The sequence below is a fragment of the Acomys russatus genome, chromosome 29 (genome assembly GCF_903995435.1).
Source record: "Acomys russatus chromosome 29, mAcoRus1.1, whole genome shotgun sequence".
In the NCBI taxonomy this organism is placed as follows: Eukaryota; Metazoa; Chordata; class Mammalia; order Rodentia; family Muridae; genus Acomys; species Acomys russatus.
In genome coordinates this window covers 28,945,825-28,959,906 of record NC_067165.1, presented here as the reverse complement: position 1 = coordinate 28,959,906, position 14,082 = coordinate 28,945,825, and the positions used below count along the sequence as shown (strand labels likewise).

At 48.7% G+C, this 14,082-nt stretch overlaps 1 protein-coding gene across 1 annotated transcript in view; it reads left to right on the top strand.

Moving 5' to 3' along the window:
* The first annotated feature begins 7,596 nt into the window (after positions 1 to 7,596).
* Maco1 (macoilin 1) overlaps positions 7,597 to 14,082 on the top strand; it is a 61,047-nt gene continuing 54,561 nt past the window's right edge. The window contains exon 1 of the mRNA XM_051172084.1: positions 7,597 to 7,760. Coding sequence (XP_051028041.1) covers positions 7,681 to 7,760 — 80 coding nt within the window. The 5' untranslated portion in view covers positions 7,597 to 7,680. The remainder of the gene's footprint in view (positions 7,761 to 14,082) is intronic.

Below are 14,082 nucleotides of genomic sequence, written 5' to 3'. Positions count from 1 at the left end.
AGCCAGGACTGTTACACAGAGAAACCCTGTCTCGAAAAACAAAAAAAAAAAAAACAAAACAACAACAACAAAAAAAAAAACAAAAAACCCAACAAACAAAGAAACAAACAAACAAAACCTCTCTGCCAAAAATATCTTAGGGGAGAGAGGAAATTTTGGTGCACAATTCAAGGTACAGTTCATCCTGATAGGGAAGGCAATGGCAGCTTGGAGCAGCTGGTCACATTGTGTCTGCAGTTAGAACAGAGCAATGCATGCTGGGTAGTCTTTCGAGCTCACTTTCCTCACTTACACTGCCCTGTCCACCACCATTAAGATGCGTCTTCTTACCCCACCCAGCCTGCCTAAAGGACTGCATTCCCGAGACTCACGACTCTCCTTATGGTTTTGTCCTTGTTTCCCTGTGACCCCCACCCCTAATTACAGTTTTTCCATATAAACCCATTGCCCTTGAAGCTCCAGTATCACTCTCCCTAACCTGCTGCGTCAGGAAGGATTGTGATCTGAAGCTCTGAGCTTGTAATACAGGACCCTGTGTTTGTTGCAAAAAAAAAAAAAAAAAAAAAAAAAAGATGCATTTTCTCCAGTCAAGTTACATAATAGAGATAAGATCCCCACCAAAAAAAAAAGAAAGAAAGAAAGAAAGAAAAAACCGGGCATGGTGGCGCACGCCTTTAATCCCAGCACTCGGGAGGCAGAGGCAGGCGGATCACTGTGAGTTCGAGGCCAGCCTGGTCTACAAAGTGAGTCCAGGATGGCCAAGGCTACACAGAGAAACCCTGTCTCGAAAAAAAAAAAGAAAAAAGAAAGAGATAAGATCCCCTCCCCTCCGCCCCCCAAGGCAAGAGTCAGCCTAAGTGATTCTGGATCTTATCAAGTTAACAATACTCTCACAGGGTCTGGAGAGATGGCTCAGTGGTTAAGAGCACTGATTGCTCTTCCAGAGGTCCTGAGTTCAATTCCCAGCAGCCACATGGTGGCTCACAGCCATCTATAATGAGATCGGGTGCCCTCTTCCGGCTTGCAGGCACACATGCAGCTAGAACACACTATACCTACTAAATAAATAAATCTTTAAAAACAAAAACAAAAAAACCCAAAACAACCCCCCCCCCAAAAAAAAAACCAATACTCTCACAGAAGGGATGGACCAATGTCCTGATTTCTCAAAACATGAAAATTTTAGAGTCACACAACTTAAATCTACCCTATTGCGGGCTGGGGAGATAGCTCTGGGAGTAAGGGCACTTGCTGTGCAGGCACGAAGACTGGAGTTCAAATCCCCACCATCCACTCAAAAAGCCAGGCATGGCCTCTTGGGCTTATAATAGCGGTGCTGCAGGGCAGGAAGACAGGATCATCCCTGGAGTTTGCTGGCAGCCAGCTTAGTTCTAAGTTCATTGAGAGACCCTGTCTCAAGGGAATAGTGCAAAAAAGTGACAGAGCTGGACACACCCAACACCCTCCTCTGTCCGCCGTACACATACCTGCACATATGAACCACATACCACACACAAATGAACACGTAAGTAAGCCTTACCCCATAAATGAAGCTCCCACCTGCTTCAGCTGCTCAGTTATACAGTTAACCTGGCTGCATTTAAATGCTTGCTTTTAAAAGCATCCCTCGCCATGCCCAGACAGGGTTTCTCTGTGTAGTCCTGGCTGTGCTGGAACTCGCTCAGTAGACCAGCCTGGCCTCAAACTTAAGATCTGCCTGCCTCTGCCTCCCATTTGCCACCACTGCCTGACTTTACATGGTTTCTTTCACTTAATCTTTCCTCCAAGCCTCTGAGTGCAGGCATCGTCACTCCTGCTTTACTGATGGGGAAACGGGCTGCTAAAAGAGATGACGTCACCGCCAAAGTTGCACAGCTAATCAATAGCTGGGGTGGCCCCAGCTCTAGGAACCTGACAGGAGACACGTGCTGTGAGGTCTGTATTTCTGCCTCCCAAGTTACCTAACTACTGTCCCTGTTGCTTTAGGAGCCAAATAAGGTGCCATGCTCTGGTGGTGGACTCTTGTAGTCCAGGCTGACTTTGAACCTTTGATCCTCTTTCCATTACCCACTGTTGCGATATGCGCACATCAGAATGCCTGGCTTAGGGAGGGTAGTAGTGGAACCTAGGGCTTTGTATGTGTCAGGTGAGCAAGCGCTCTACCCTCTAAGCTACAACCCCGCCCCCACCCTTCTAAGTGAAAGCAAACCATCTGTAAGATGGCCATTGCTGGTCTCCTCTGCTTCCAGATGGGTGGTAGAGCAAGGGTATAGGGGTGAGGCCAGTTCTGAAAAGAGGCTGTCATAGGTCAGCTTACTTCTGTGCCCTCTGGATCTCAAGAGGCTATCTCAGGGCTTGGGGGTGGGGAGGACACTTGGCTAGCGCCCAAGGGACTCAGTGACTATGGGTAAGGATAGACGTGTTGGTCTGAGAAGCATAAAGGAAAGATTTGGAGAAAATGGTCCCCTTCCAACCTGTCCCTAAGCTTTTGGCAAGAAGACCATTCTCTTGGGTTGACAAGATGGCTCTGTGGGTAAAGACACTTACCACCAAGTCTGACAACCTGAGTCCACTATAACGTATATGATGGGAGGAGAGAACCACGCTTACACATGCGTGCATGCGCACTGTCCCCTCCCCAACAAATAATACCTAATAAAAAAAATACTATTCTTGAGGCTGGAGAGATGGCTCAGAGGTTAAGAGCACTGGCTTCTCTTCCAGAGATCCTGAGTTCAATTACCAGCAACTACATGGTGGCTCACAACCATCTATAATGAGACCTGGTACCCTCTTCCAGCATGCAGATGTACATGCAGGTAGAGCATTCATACATAATAAATAAAATATAAACAAAACAAAACAAAACCACTCTTATCTTCTCATCCCAGACAATGGCACCCACTAACTGGCTGCCAGCAGCTGTGGCAGGCACAGGAGTATGTGTCTGTCCCCTGTGGGCTGGTGCATAGCTATCTGCTCTACTCTATGAGCTAGGAGGCTCAGTCTTCTGTAAAATGGAGCTGATGTGACTATTCTAGACACCAGGCTAGCTAGAAGTGGCTGCAGGGAGGGTTCTGGCACAGAGTAGACAGGTGACTCAAGGACACTGAGTTGTCATCCGAATAAGGAGTGTCCCTGGAGTTCATAGCCCAGGCCATGGTAAACTCAACAAGCTAGTTGGGCCACCTGTCCTTGATAAATCAATTAGGCAGAAACAGTAATGGAGAAAACCAGGGGAAAGCTTTATTTATCTGGCCACACTGAGAAAAGAGACAAAGCTATCCAGTGATTCCCTCCACAGGCTCACATTCAGCAGAGAGCCAGAGGTGTGCAGGGCGTACACAGTCTGGGTCAAGGTGCAGTCCTGCCCATCACTGTGCCAGGATTGTGTCAGGCCTGGCTCTTCTGCAAGGTGGTCTGTGAGGTTGTAAACCTTCCCTGAAGCCATTCTGGCTGCCCTGGCCTCAGGCTTTTCTTGTCGCCGCCTATTATTCCTGGGGGATTCCAGTTTCTTGGGGTCTACTATTGTCTGTAGTCTGGTGGCTAAAGACAGCCATGAGTGGCCCTGTAGAACAGCCTCACACCTGCTCAGCTGACTTCAGGCTGGAAACCCACTCTTCCAGGCCATCTGACCGATGCCTCTCAGCCATCACCCTGTCTCTCCAACCTTTCCTCCTGCTTGGTTTAAGATCTCCACAGTAACTCTTGGCCACTCCCTACTACTTCTCTTAGCAACAGCGCGCCTTTCCCTGCACAATTCCGGCACCTATAGACTGTCCTTACTAGGAACCTGGTAGCCGACTAGACTGTGAGCTACAGAGACCTGGCATGTGTCCCCAGGGCAGTGTTGTTGTTCCCTGACTTGCTCACCTGTCTATTCTACGGTGGGATCCATCCAAGCAGACAAGCTGAGCAGAAGGGGAGTGTATTTTCTGGGTCTCCAAGTCTAGAACCTTCTAGTCATAGGAAGGAAGGATGCTCAGGTTTGGAGTGGCCATAGCGTCTACAACCAGGACGTAAGCAAGCGTCTGTTCTCACCAATGTGTTCATGTCTCCAAGTGCCTAGACTTCCTCTGTGGACCAGTCTGCAGGGGAAGTCTTGGCTACTCCAGACAATCTGTTTTTTGTTTTTGTTTTTTCTTTCTGAGTGATGGACAAACCTGGGCAAACCTGGAGCTGAGAGTTTCTCGTCCCGGCCATCCAGTAATACCATGTTGGAGTAGAGGTGAGAGAGGCAAAACCAGTGTGAAGAGGGGTTACTAGAGCTAGGCATGGTGGTGCACACCCGCAATGCCGGCACTTGGGAGGTTGAGGCCGGAAATCAGCAGTCCAGAGGCCAGCCTGGGCTACATAGTGAGGCTTTGTCTCCAAAGGGGGAAGAAAATAAAACAAAGAGCAGACCCGAGTGTAGTGGCTCATTCTTATAATACTGGCATGTTGGAGGCTGAGACAAAGCAGTATGTGGAAAGTTCAAGGCCAGCCTAGGGTACATAGTGAGGCCTTGTCTCAACCCCCAGGGCCCAAAACAAAACAAAAAACAAGCAAAGCAAAGAACAGAAAGGGCTGGGGAGAGAGAGGAAGAAAGGGGGGAGAGAGAGAGAGAAAGAGAGAGAGGGAGGGAGAGAGAGAGGGAGGGAGGGAGAGAAAAGAGAGAGAGAAGAAGGAGAGAGAGAGGGAGGGGGGGGAGGGGAGCAGTAACTTGTTTCAGTGACAGCTGGATGCCCATTATCCTTCATCCTAACACAGGTCTGAGTGTAATCAGAGGCTGTGAGCGGCTCAGGAACTTGCCCAAGCTAGCAAGTGGCCAAGCTGGAATTTCAACCTTGGTCTTTAACAGCAGGGATCCTTGCCATTTGCTCAAAACTGCATCTCCAGAGGGTACGGGTCTGATCCCCAAGGAGCTTCCCGCATGGTGGACAGACACACTTCAGTCGACAGGACACTTCAAACGCACTGCCAGAGCTGCTGCCAGTGGGAGAGCAAGGGGAGGAGGAAGGTCAAGCTGTAGCTGGGTTAAATAAAATAGAACACACCTTTAATTCCAGCACAGCGGAGGCAGAGGCAGGCGGATCTCTGTGATCTTGGCCTACAGCTCGAGTGGAGTTCCAGGACAGCCAGGGCTACACAGTGCAACCCTGTCTCGAAAAACAAAATCCCCAAAGCCCCAAACCAGAGAAGAAAAGGCTTGCTTGCCTGGGCGGTCTGCAAGAAGAGAGTAATTTCCCACGGTAAAACTCTGGGTGCCATCAACATGGGGTTCTCCCTTCCAGGTTCTGGGGCGGGGGGGATCTTTGAAGGCACTGGTAGGAGGTCAGAGCTTTGGAGCGGTGTTGACTAAGATGGGTGACCACTGGCCAGGAGGCGTGCACTGTAGTCCCACGGCAAACCAGGATGGCATTTAGTTACTGGAAATGTTATAAAAGAAAAAGTGTGCTTAGTTGTCTAAGGACTTCAGTTACTGAGGGGGTAAGGACCACTTGCTAGGACATTCTGCAGCCTTTATAGGAACCGTTCACAAAGGTTTATAACATACATAAACTGAAGACCAAGATATGGCATTGAATGTTTAGTATCCTAAATTTATCGTAATAATATCAGCTATGCAAAAAACTGTGGAAGACTTACAATAAAATGCTAGTACCAGTAGTCCTGACACATCAGTGCTTTGCTCCTTCCGACTACTCTTCTACACATCCCTAGTTTTTAATTTTTTTTTTCTTTTTTTTTTTTAAAGATTTCTTTCGCCTTCACGTGTGTCTTCACCACACGGGCTGGTGCTTGAGGAGGTGGTGAGCCTCCAATGTGGGTGCTGGGAATCAAACAACTTTTTTTTTTAATTAAAAAAAAAGTTTTTACTCTTGTCTTATGTCGGACAGTGTCCGAACTTAAGAGTTATAGACAGTTGTGGGTGTTGTGAATTGAACCGAGGACCTTTGGAAGAGCAGTCAGTACTCTTAACCACTGAACCATCTCTCCAGGCTCTTGAAAAACTTCTTACAAGCTCTCTTAACCACTAAGCCAAACTCTGCAGCCGCCGCCCCCCCCCCCCCGCTTTTTAAAATCTGTTTTTATTTATATTTGTCATTTTAGTTTTTCTTTCTTTTGTTCTTTTTGAGACATGGTCTCTCTGTGTTAGCCTTGGGTGTCCCGGACTCGCTTTGTAGACCAGGATGGCCTCGAACTGAAAGCAATCTGCCTGCCTTTGCCTCCTGAGTGCTGGGATTAAAGGCGTGCGCCACCACGACCTGTTCGTTTTAGTTTTTCAAGACAGGATTTCTCTGTGTAACAGCCCTGGCTGGCCTTGAACTTAGAGATCCACCTGCTTCTGCCTCCGGAGCGCTAGGATCAAAGCCACGTTGCCCGGTTTTCTTTGGTGTTTTTGTTTGTTTTAGTAAGTGTGTTTGTGGGCGTGCCTGTGAGAGGTCAGATGGCAACTTGTAGGAGTCAGTTCTGTCAGGCCACCAGGTGGATTCCGGGATTCGAACTCGGCCATCAGACTTGGGCAGCAAATGGCCTTTACCCGCTGAGCATCTCCCCCGTTCCTTGCCGTTTGGTCCTCGCCTATAAGCCAAAGACGTAGTGGACTGAAGGGGCAGGGTGGACGCGAAGCAGATCAGACAGCCTCCGAAGCCAGGAGGCGCCCGCGGAAGCCTCGGCACTGGGGAACCTGCAGACGTGGAGTCCCGCCACGCCGCTCGCACACGCCCCCGCTCCCCCCGCCAGCCCCGCGCGACGTCGCGCGCACCGGAGACCCCGCCCCTCCCGACGCAACCTAAGGGGGCGGGACGGCACAGGCCCCGCCCCACCCCCTTGGATTGGTCGGCGCGCTGTCACCACGTCGCGGGAAGCTGGCAGGGTGTGTGTGTGTGTGTGTGTGTGTGTGTCTGTATGTGTGTGGGGTTTGCTTTGTCATTCGTACCCCGGCTAGCGCGGCCGGCATGGCTGCATGCTCGGGCGCCCGCAGGAGGGGCCGTGGCGCCGTTCCCGGGACGCCCTCTTACATAAGGACGCGGCAGACTGAAGCACATGTCAGCGCAAGGTCCCCCCCACCCCCACGCAGCACACCACGCCGTTTCGGTTCTTACACGCCAGGCGGGAGCCTGCGGCGCCGCACCACACGGTGTACTGCGACGTGGGCCTTCCCACGGCGGGACGCGGCCCAATAACCGCGAAGCGCACCTTCGCGACAAGGCATAATATAGGATGTTATATTTATAGGGCCTATTTATAAGCCTCTATTTAGCTCTTTTCTGATAGGCCCAGCCACGCGTCTGGGCCCTATCCTGATTGGTGTGTCCTTCTGTCCTTCAAAGAGGCGGGCCCAAGAGTCCGTGTTGCCTCAGCGGGACCCAGGATTGGCCGTGCGCGGCGCGGCGGCGCCTTCGATTGGTTCCGCAGGCAGTCCATCCGAGTAGAGGAGGCGGGGCGGACGGCTGGCTGGTGCGGGGCGGGCGGGCCCCGGAATTGTCATTTCTTTGTTTCCGAAGGCGGAGGAGGCTCGGCGCCCCCCCTCCCGGCCCCCCTCCCCTGCTCCCTCCCCCCCGGTGCTGGCTCCATGTCTGTGTGACCGGCCGCAGGGGTAGAATCCAGGCCCGACGCGGGGCGGGCGGGTGGCGGCGGCTGAGGTGAGAGGCGGCTGCGGCGGCGCGGCGCGGGCACCGGCCCCCCAGCGGGAGGATGAAGCGGCGGAACGCCGACTGCAGTAAGCTCCGCCGCCCCCTGAAGCGGAACCGGATCACCGAGGGTATCTACGGCAGGTGAGCGGCGGCGCCCGGCGTGGGCCAGCGAGTCCCGGGGCGCCGCTCTGGAGGGGCCCGGCCCCGTTATGTAACCCCCGACTAGGCCGCATGCCCGCGCCGGGGGCTCTCCTGGGGCGCGCCGCCCGCCGAGCGCCCGGCCAGCCCGCCGAGGGTCCGGCCCGGGCCACGGGGTGTGGCGAGGGCCGGGTGGAGGGCGCGGGCGGGAGCCGCGGGGGGCCGCCGTTGGCCGTGGTGTGTCGGGGGGAGGGGCGGCACCCCCCAGCGGTCGGGAGCCCTGAAGCCCGGGGGGGGGGTCCCCAGTAGGCTGTGCGCCCGGTCCCCGACGGAGCCAGGGTCACGCTGAGCTCGGGAGTTGGCTGCCTGAGTCCGAGGCTCGTGGACCCGTGCGTGGGGCAGAGCGAGGCCGCCAAAGTTAGGAGGTGCCAGGGGACCCTGGACCCCCGTGCTCGGGGCGGGGCCACGCCGGCTACTCTTCCGCCCTTTGCTGCCCTCACGGGATCCCCACCTTGGCCCGGAACTGCAAGGCCGATAGCCCCAATTCCTGCCCGTGACCCCGCTCCAGACCTAGGGTGCTATCAGTTCCTCAGCAAACGTTTTGACAATTGCAAGCTCTGAACCTTTAAGCAGGGATTCTCTCTCTCCCAACGCAGGTTTGGGGATTGGGGATCTTTTCTTTTCTTTTTTTTTTTTCCTCCTGTCCCTTGTTCATGAAGGAAAGTGGTGTGTCTCTTTAAATAGAAATTGAATCCACTCCTTGAGAAAAGGACAACAGGTTCATGGGGCAACTCGGTGGCTGTCACAGCTTCCCCAGCCCAATTTGTCTATGGCGGTTATTTTCTGGGAATGCCTCCGAAAGAACCGATTTCAGTAGAGAAGTAATTAGTTTACAAAACAGAGTGCTCAGCATGTGGCTATAGGCTTAATTGAGTCCTCATGGCGCCTTATGGTTTACTGCTTCTTGCTGTGAGTCTTGCAGAAATATTGGAGATAGCTGATGTCAACCACGTTGTAGCATACATAGCTCTTCACCTTGCACATGCGGTTGTTTACACGTGTGAAGTGGCAGGTGACTGAAGGTGGGAGTCTTCAAGTTTAGAAGGGTTAAGAAGTCAAAAGTCCTTGGATGGATCCTTATGTAAGGAACCATCAATCATAGAACCATTCATCCATTCAACAAACGTGAACACTGTTGGCTAAACAGTGTTGGAGTCAGTCAGGACACAGCTGTTAGTAAAACTGATGAACACGGTTGCTGAATCAGATGTGACAGTAAGTAAAACTGAAAAAGCAAAACCAAATTTCCTGGCGGATTGAACGGGTGGAGGCAAGCCTGCGCACTGTAAATTCTTGAATGAAGGAAGGCTTCCCCCCCCCCCCCCCCCCCCCCCCCCCCCCCCCCCCCCCCCCCCCCCTTGGCCATTGAAAGATTAGAAGAACTTCCCGTTAGTAGCAGCGAATAGAAAAAGTTTGCTAAACGAAGTTGGCAGGTTAGGACCCTGTGTTAATAGAATTTCTATTTACAGTCACATAAGAGGAGGTCCTCCTAACAAGACTGGAAATTCCCTGTTGTTTGCCTGTTTTCTGGGGTCTTTTAGCTTCTTGTCCTGTTTAAACAAACACCTGGTTTATGGCTTGTACCCCAGCACCCACACCGCTTGGCTTGGAGTTCCTTTTTTAATGAAGATCTATTGTTATACTAACTTTGAATTTCCTTACCGTAAAGGTTAATAGCAAATATGCTGTCCTTCATTCAGCTTCACATAATAACAATTTTAAAAACCAAATGGTGATTTCAGCTTCCAAGTCTATCTGCTCTCCTCTATTGGGCATTCTTTGCTAAATGTCAATAAAGGAACCTAAATATATTTCTACTTTTTTTTCTCTTTTTCTTTTTCTGAGGCAAAGAGTATTTTAGTTCCCTTATCTGTTTTTTAATGTTATGGAGGACTGCAGTAGAAAAATCGTACAGTGCGGCTTTCTCCCCTCATTTTGTCTTTAAGGACTGCTTTGGGAAACATCCAGTATTTCTTAAGAAAACAGAATGAGTGGGCTAGTTATAAATTAGGACATTTGAGGATTCATGAATATCAAATTTCTGTTGATCATCAAATTAAAGTCTGTATTCAATTCTGTTTCATGCCATCTATTGCCTGTTTTGTTTCTGAACATCTGGCCAGTTTTATCTCATTAAAAAGGAAACCCTCTCCCTAGGGGCTTTGTTGACAGTTTTGATAACCACTGTCTACTGTTTCATAGCCTAACCTTTTGTGGAGCCCTGTGTTCATGTTCTCAGTCTGCTCAGGTCTCTTGAGTCCTGACAGATGTGCGGGAGTAGCTGAGGAGAAAGCACTAGGCTGCAGCCTGCCAGAGGCCAGAGCTCAGCTCAAAGTCCCACGTGATGCCTTGGACCCGCAGAGCAGCCGGTGCTTTTGAAGCTCACTTCTCCCACCTGGTAAATGTGCTTTGAGGACACACACACACACACACACACACACACACACACACACAGGCACATACACAGACACACACACACACACACACACACACACATACACACACCCCTCCTCTGTGTGTGTGGGGTGTCTATGGAACTCCTTATGAATTCCAATGTATTATTGCCGTTATAGTTAACAAGTATGGCTTATTCTTTAAGGAGGCAAGAAAGACCATTAGATTTGATCCAGTCAAAACCAAAAGTTGAGTAGTCAAAACAAGGCGCCACAGCCTGGTGGTGGCACACGCCTTTAATCCCAGCACTTGGGAGGCAGAGGGGGGTGGATGACTGTGAGTTTGAGGTCTATAGAGTGCGTCCAGGACAGCCAAGGCTACACAGAGAAACCCTGTCTCAAAAAACCAAACCAAACCAAACAACAACAAAACACAAGGGGCCACTTGCTGCTTGGCCTTGCTTTAAAGCAGTGGTTCTCAGACTTCCTAAAGCTGTGCCCCTTTAATACTGTGTCATGCTGTGGTGACCCCCAAACATAAAATTACTTTTATTGCTAATTCATAATTTTACTACTGCTATGAATTGTAGTGTAAATCTCTGTGTTTCCTGATGTTGATGGTCTTAGGGCACCCCTGTGAAAGGGGCATTCAACCCCAAAGGGTTGCAACCCACATGTTGAGAACCACCACTTTAAAAACCCTGGTGCTTTTAATCCTAGGCAGCTATTACTGAGGTGACTGTCAGAGGAGAGCACTCATTGTCAGTATCATAGCCCTGCTGGAATTTTGTTGGAGGGACCAGGATGCTAGGGAGTATTAGAGGTATTGTATTAATACTATACATATGTATATATGCAGTATTATATAAGATGTACATGTTATATACAGTACTATATATTTTTATATATTGTGTGTATGTATATATGTATACACACATGTCCATCATCTAAAGATCTAAACATTTTCTATTATTTCAGTCTAATAATCAGGAATAAGAGGAAGGAAACAGGAATATGTTTTTATTATTATTACTAAGAGCTGCCATTAAGTGTAATTAAAAAAAGCTCAGCCACCACAGAACCTAACAGATAGGCAATCACTCACTATTCAGATATTAAATGAATAGATAAATACATAAATATAAGCTAGTATATTCCATTCACTGAAAACCTACATTCTTTGTGGAGCTGTGGAAGTTACAGGATAACACATAGGTCCTATCGTTAGGGATTTACAGTCTAGTAGGCCATAGTAATATTCTAATATTTGTACAGTGGCTCAGAGGTTCCAAAGAACCTGGGTTCTATTCAAGTGCAAATATTTCTGTTGGACAAGACTTTAGCTTATGTTTTAGTTGTTCACCTGACACATTTTTTTCCTGTGCTATTTCATGAAGTAGTCAATTGCCACTAAGAGAGGGAATGCTTCAGCTATTAATAAATGAAAACTCTCCTTAATTATTACACACAGCAGTGCTTGGACTTCCTGGCTGTGAGTCCCTCCCCAGAGCTGCCCTCACAGCAGTCAGGGCCCTGGGCTTGCTGCTAAGTGTCACATTGCAAGTGGTGATTGTCCTGGTGAGGTGGGCCACCTGCTGCATGGTTCTCGCCATCTCTCTCTCTGCCACACTTCCCACTTCTTTTTCTGAGACTTTAAAAGAGGAAGATATGGAGGTAAAAATGTTAATTATAAGATGTAGATAGAAACATGTTTCAAGCCTCTATGTTGCCAGGCGTGGTAGCACATGCCTTTAATCCCAGCCCTCAGGAGGCAGAGGCAGGTGGATTGCTGTGAGTCCTAGGCCAGCCTGATCTACAAAGCGAGTCCAGGATAATCAAGGCTACACAGAGAAACCCTGTCTCAAAAAACAAAACAAAACAAAAAGAAGATTGTTACTTAAGGAGCTGGGTAAGGTGGTGGTGCATGCCTGTAACCCAGCACTGAGGGAGGCAGAGGCAGGCAGATCCCTGTGAGTTCAAGGCCCTTCTGGTCTACAAAGCAAATCCAGGACAGCCAAGGCTACACAGAGAAACTCTTTCTCTTTAAAAGAAAAAAAAAAAAAAAAAAAAAGTAAAGTAAAATAAAAATTTTAACATTTATGCATTTCCAGCTTCAGGAGATGGTTTTTTGCCTCTGTTACTGGTGGTTGAAGGTGATGCCTCTTCATTGTGAACTTAGGACACATCCTCTGCATCTCTACTTGAAGTGATGCCTGTAGCTTACAGTGCACTGCTGAGCCTGACAGCATGGGCTTTAGGGCTACCCTACATGAGACTTTTCTAGCTGTTTTTCCTTTTTTTTTATTTAAAGATTTATATGTGAATTTGTATTTTTCCATATTTAAATATGTATTTCTGTGTGAGGGTGTCAGATCCTTGCTGGTGTTCCAGACAGTTGTGAGTTGCTGTGTGGGTACTGGGAATTGAACCTGGGTCCTCCGCTAAGCCACCTCTCCAGTCCCCTCCTGGTTTTTCAAGAGAGCCCCTGGCCTTCCCTGCTCCTCCCCAGTTACTGTTAGAAGCCATCAATCCTTGCGCCTCCTCCCCTTTTCCAGACCCTTGTCTAAACAGCACTCTCCTGAGGTTTCTCTTAGTTGTTGTTCCTGCCCCCTTAATGATGTTTTCTAACGTGGCTTTAGATTCCTTTGGGCTATGCTTATTAGAGTCCCTGGAGGCTGGCTGCCTTGATGGTACTTGTGTTCTGCAGCTGCCACTCCAGAGCCCAGTGTCGCAATCTCACAGCCTGAAAGCATTTCTGTAATCTTGCCTTCAACAGGCTGGACCTGTCATAAAATAGACCTAGATACAGGCTCTGTGTGTTTTAGAGGCCTGTCGGGAAGGGGTGAATATAATGAATAAATCAAAGTGTTCAGCTAAACACTTAGGTTTGTTATCCCTATAAATGACAGTTAAGCAATTTGTCACACTGGAGTGTTTGTGCTTAAGTTTTTGCCTGTGGTATAGTTTATTTATTTATTTATTTTTGTATATTCTCTTTAAAAAAGCACTTTTCCTCCAACTTCTATTATGATCTTAAAGATTTATTTATTTATTATATAATGTTCTGCCTACATGTACGCCTGTATATCAGAGGGCACCAGATCACATTATAGATGGCTGTGAGCCATCATGTGGTTGCTGGGAATTGAACTCAGGACTTCTGGAAGAGCAGACAGTGCTCTTAACCACTGGGCCATCTCTCCAACCCTTCTATTATGATCTTAATGTCTGAGTGGTTTTCATAGGTTAGGTTTTTTTTTTTTATTCTTATGATTATATATACTTTATTGATCATTTCTTATATACTAAAAGCTTGCATTTATTGCCTCATCTTAGCATGTCAGCCATGTAAACATGATTAAGAAAAGGTTATAGAGCTAGTGAGGTGTAGTGCTGTAATGCAATCTTGGAAATTCTCTTCACACATATCCTTCGATCAGTAAGTGTACCATTAAGGCACATCTCCAATAAAAGTTTCTCCTGCCCTTCAATCCATTTATTTTTTTATTTTTTTATTTTTGGACAGGCTAATTTTATTAGGTGTTTTGAAAAGCTCTCCAAAGGGCTACAGAGATGGCTCAATGACCAAGAGCACTGGCTGCAGTTGGCAGAGGACCTGGGCTTGATTCTCAGCACCCAAATGATGACTCACAACCACCTGTAACTTCAGTGCCCCGGGATCCAGTGCTCTCTTCTGGCCTCTGAGTAGCATGTGGGTGTACAGACAGACATAAGCACAGGCAAACTACCCACACAAAGTAAAATAAAAATAATAACAAGAAAAGCCCTTCAAATTGGGTGTGGTGGCGCACACCTTTAATCCCAGCACTTGTGAAGCAGAGACAGGTGGATCTCTTTGAGTTCGAGGACAG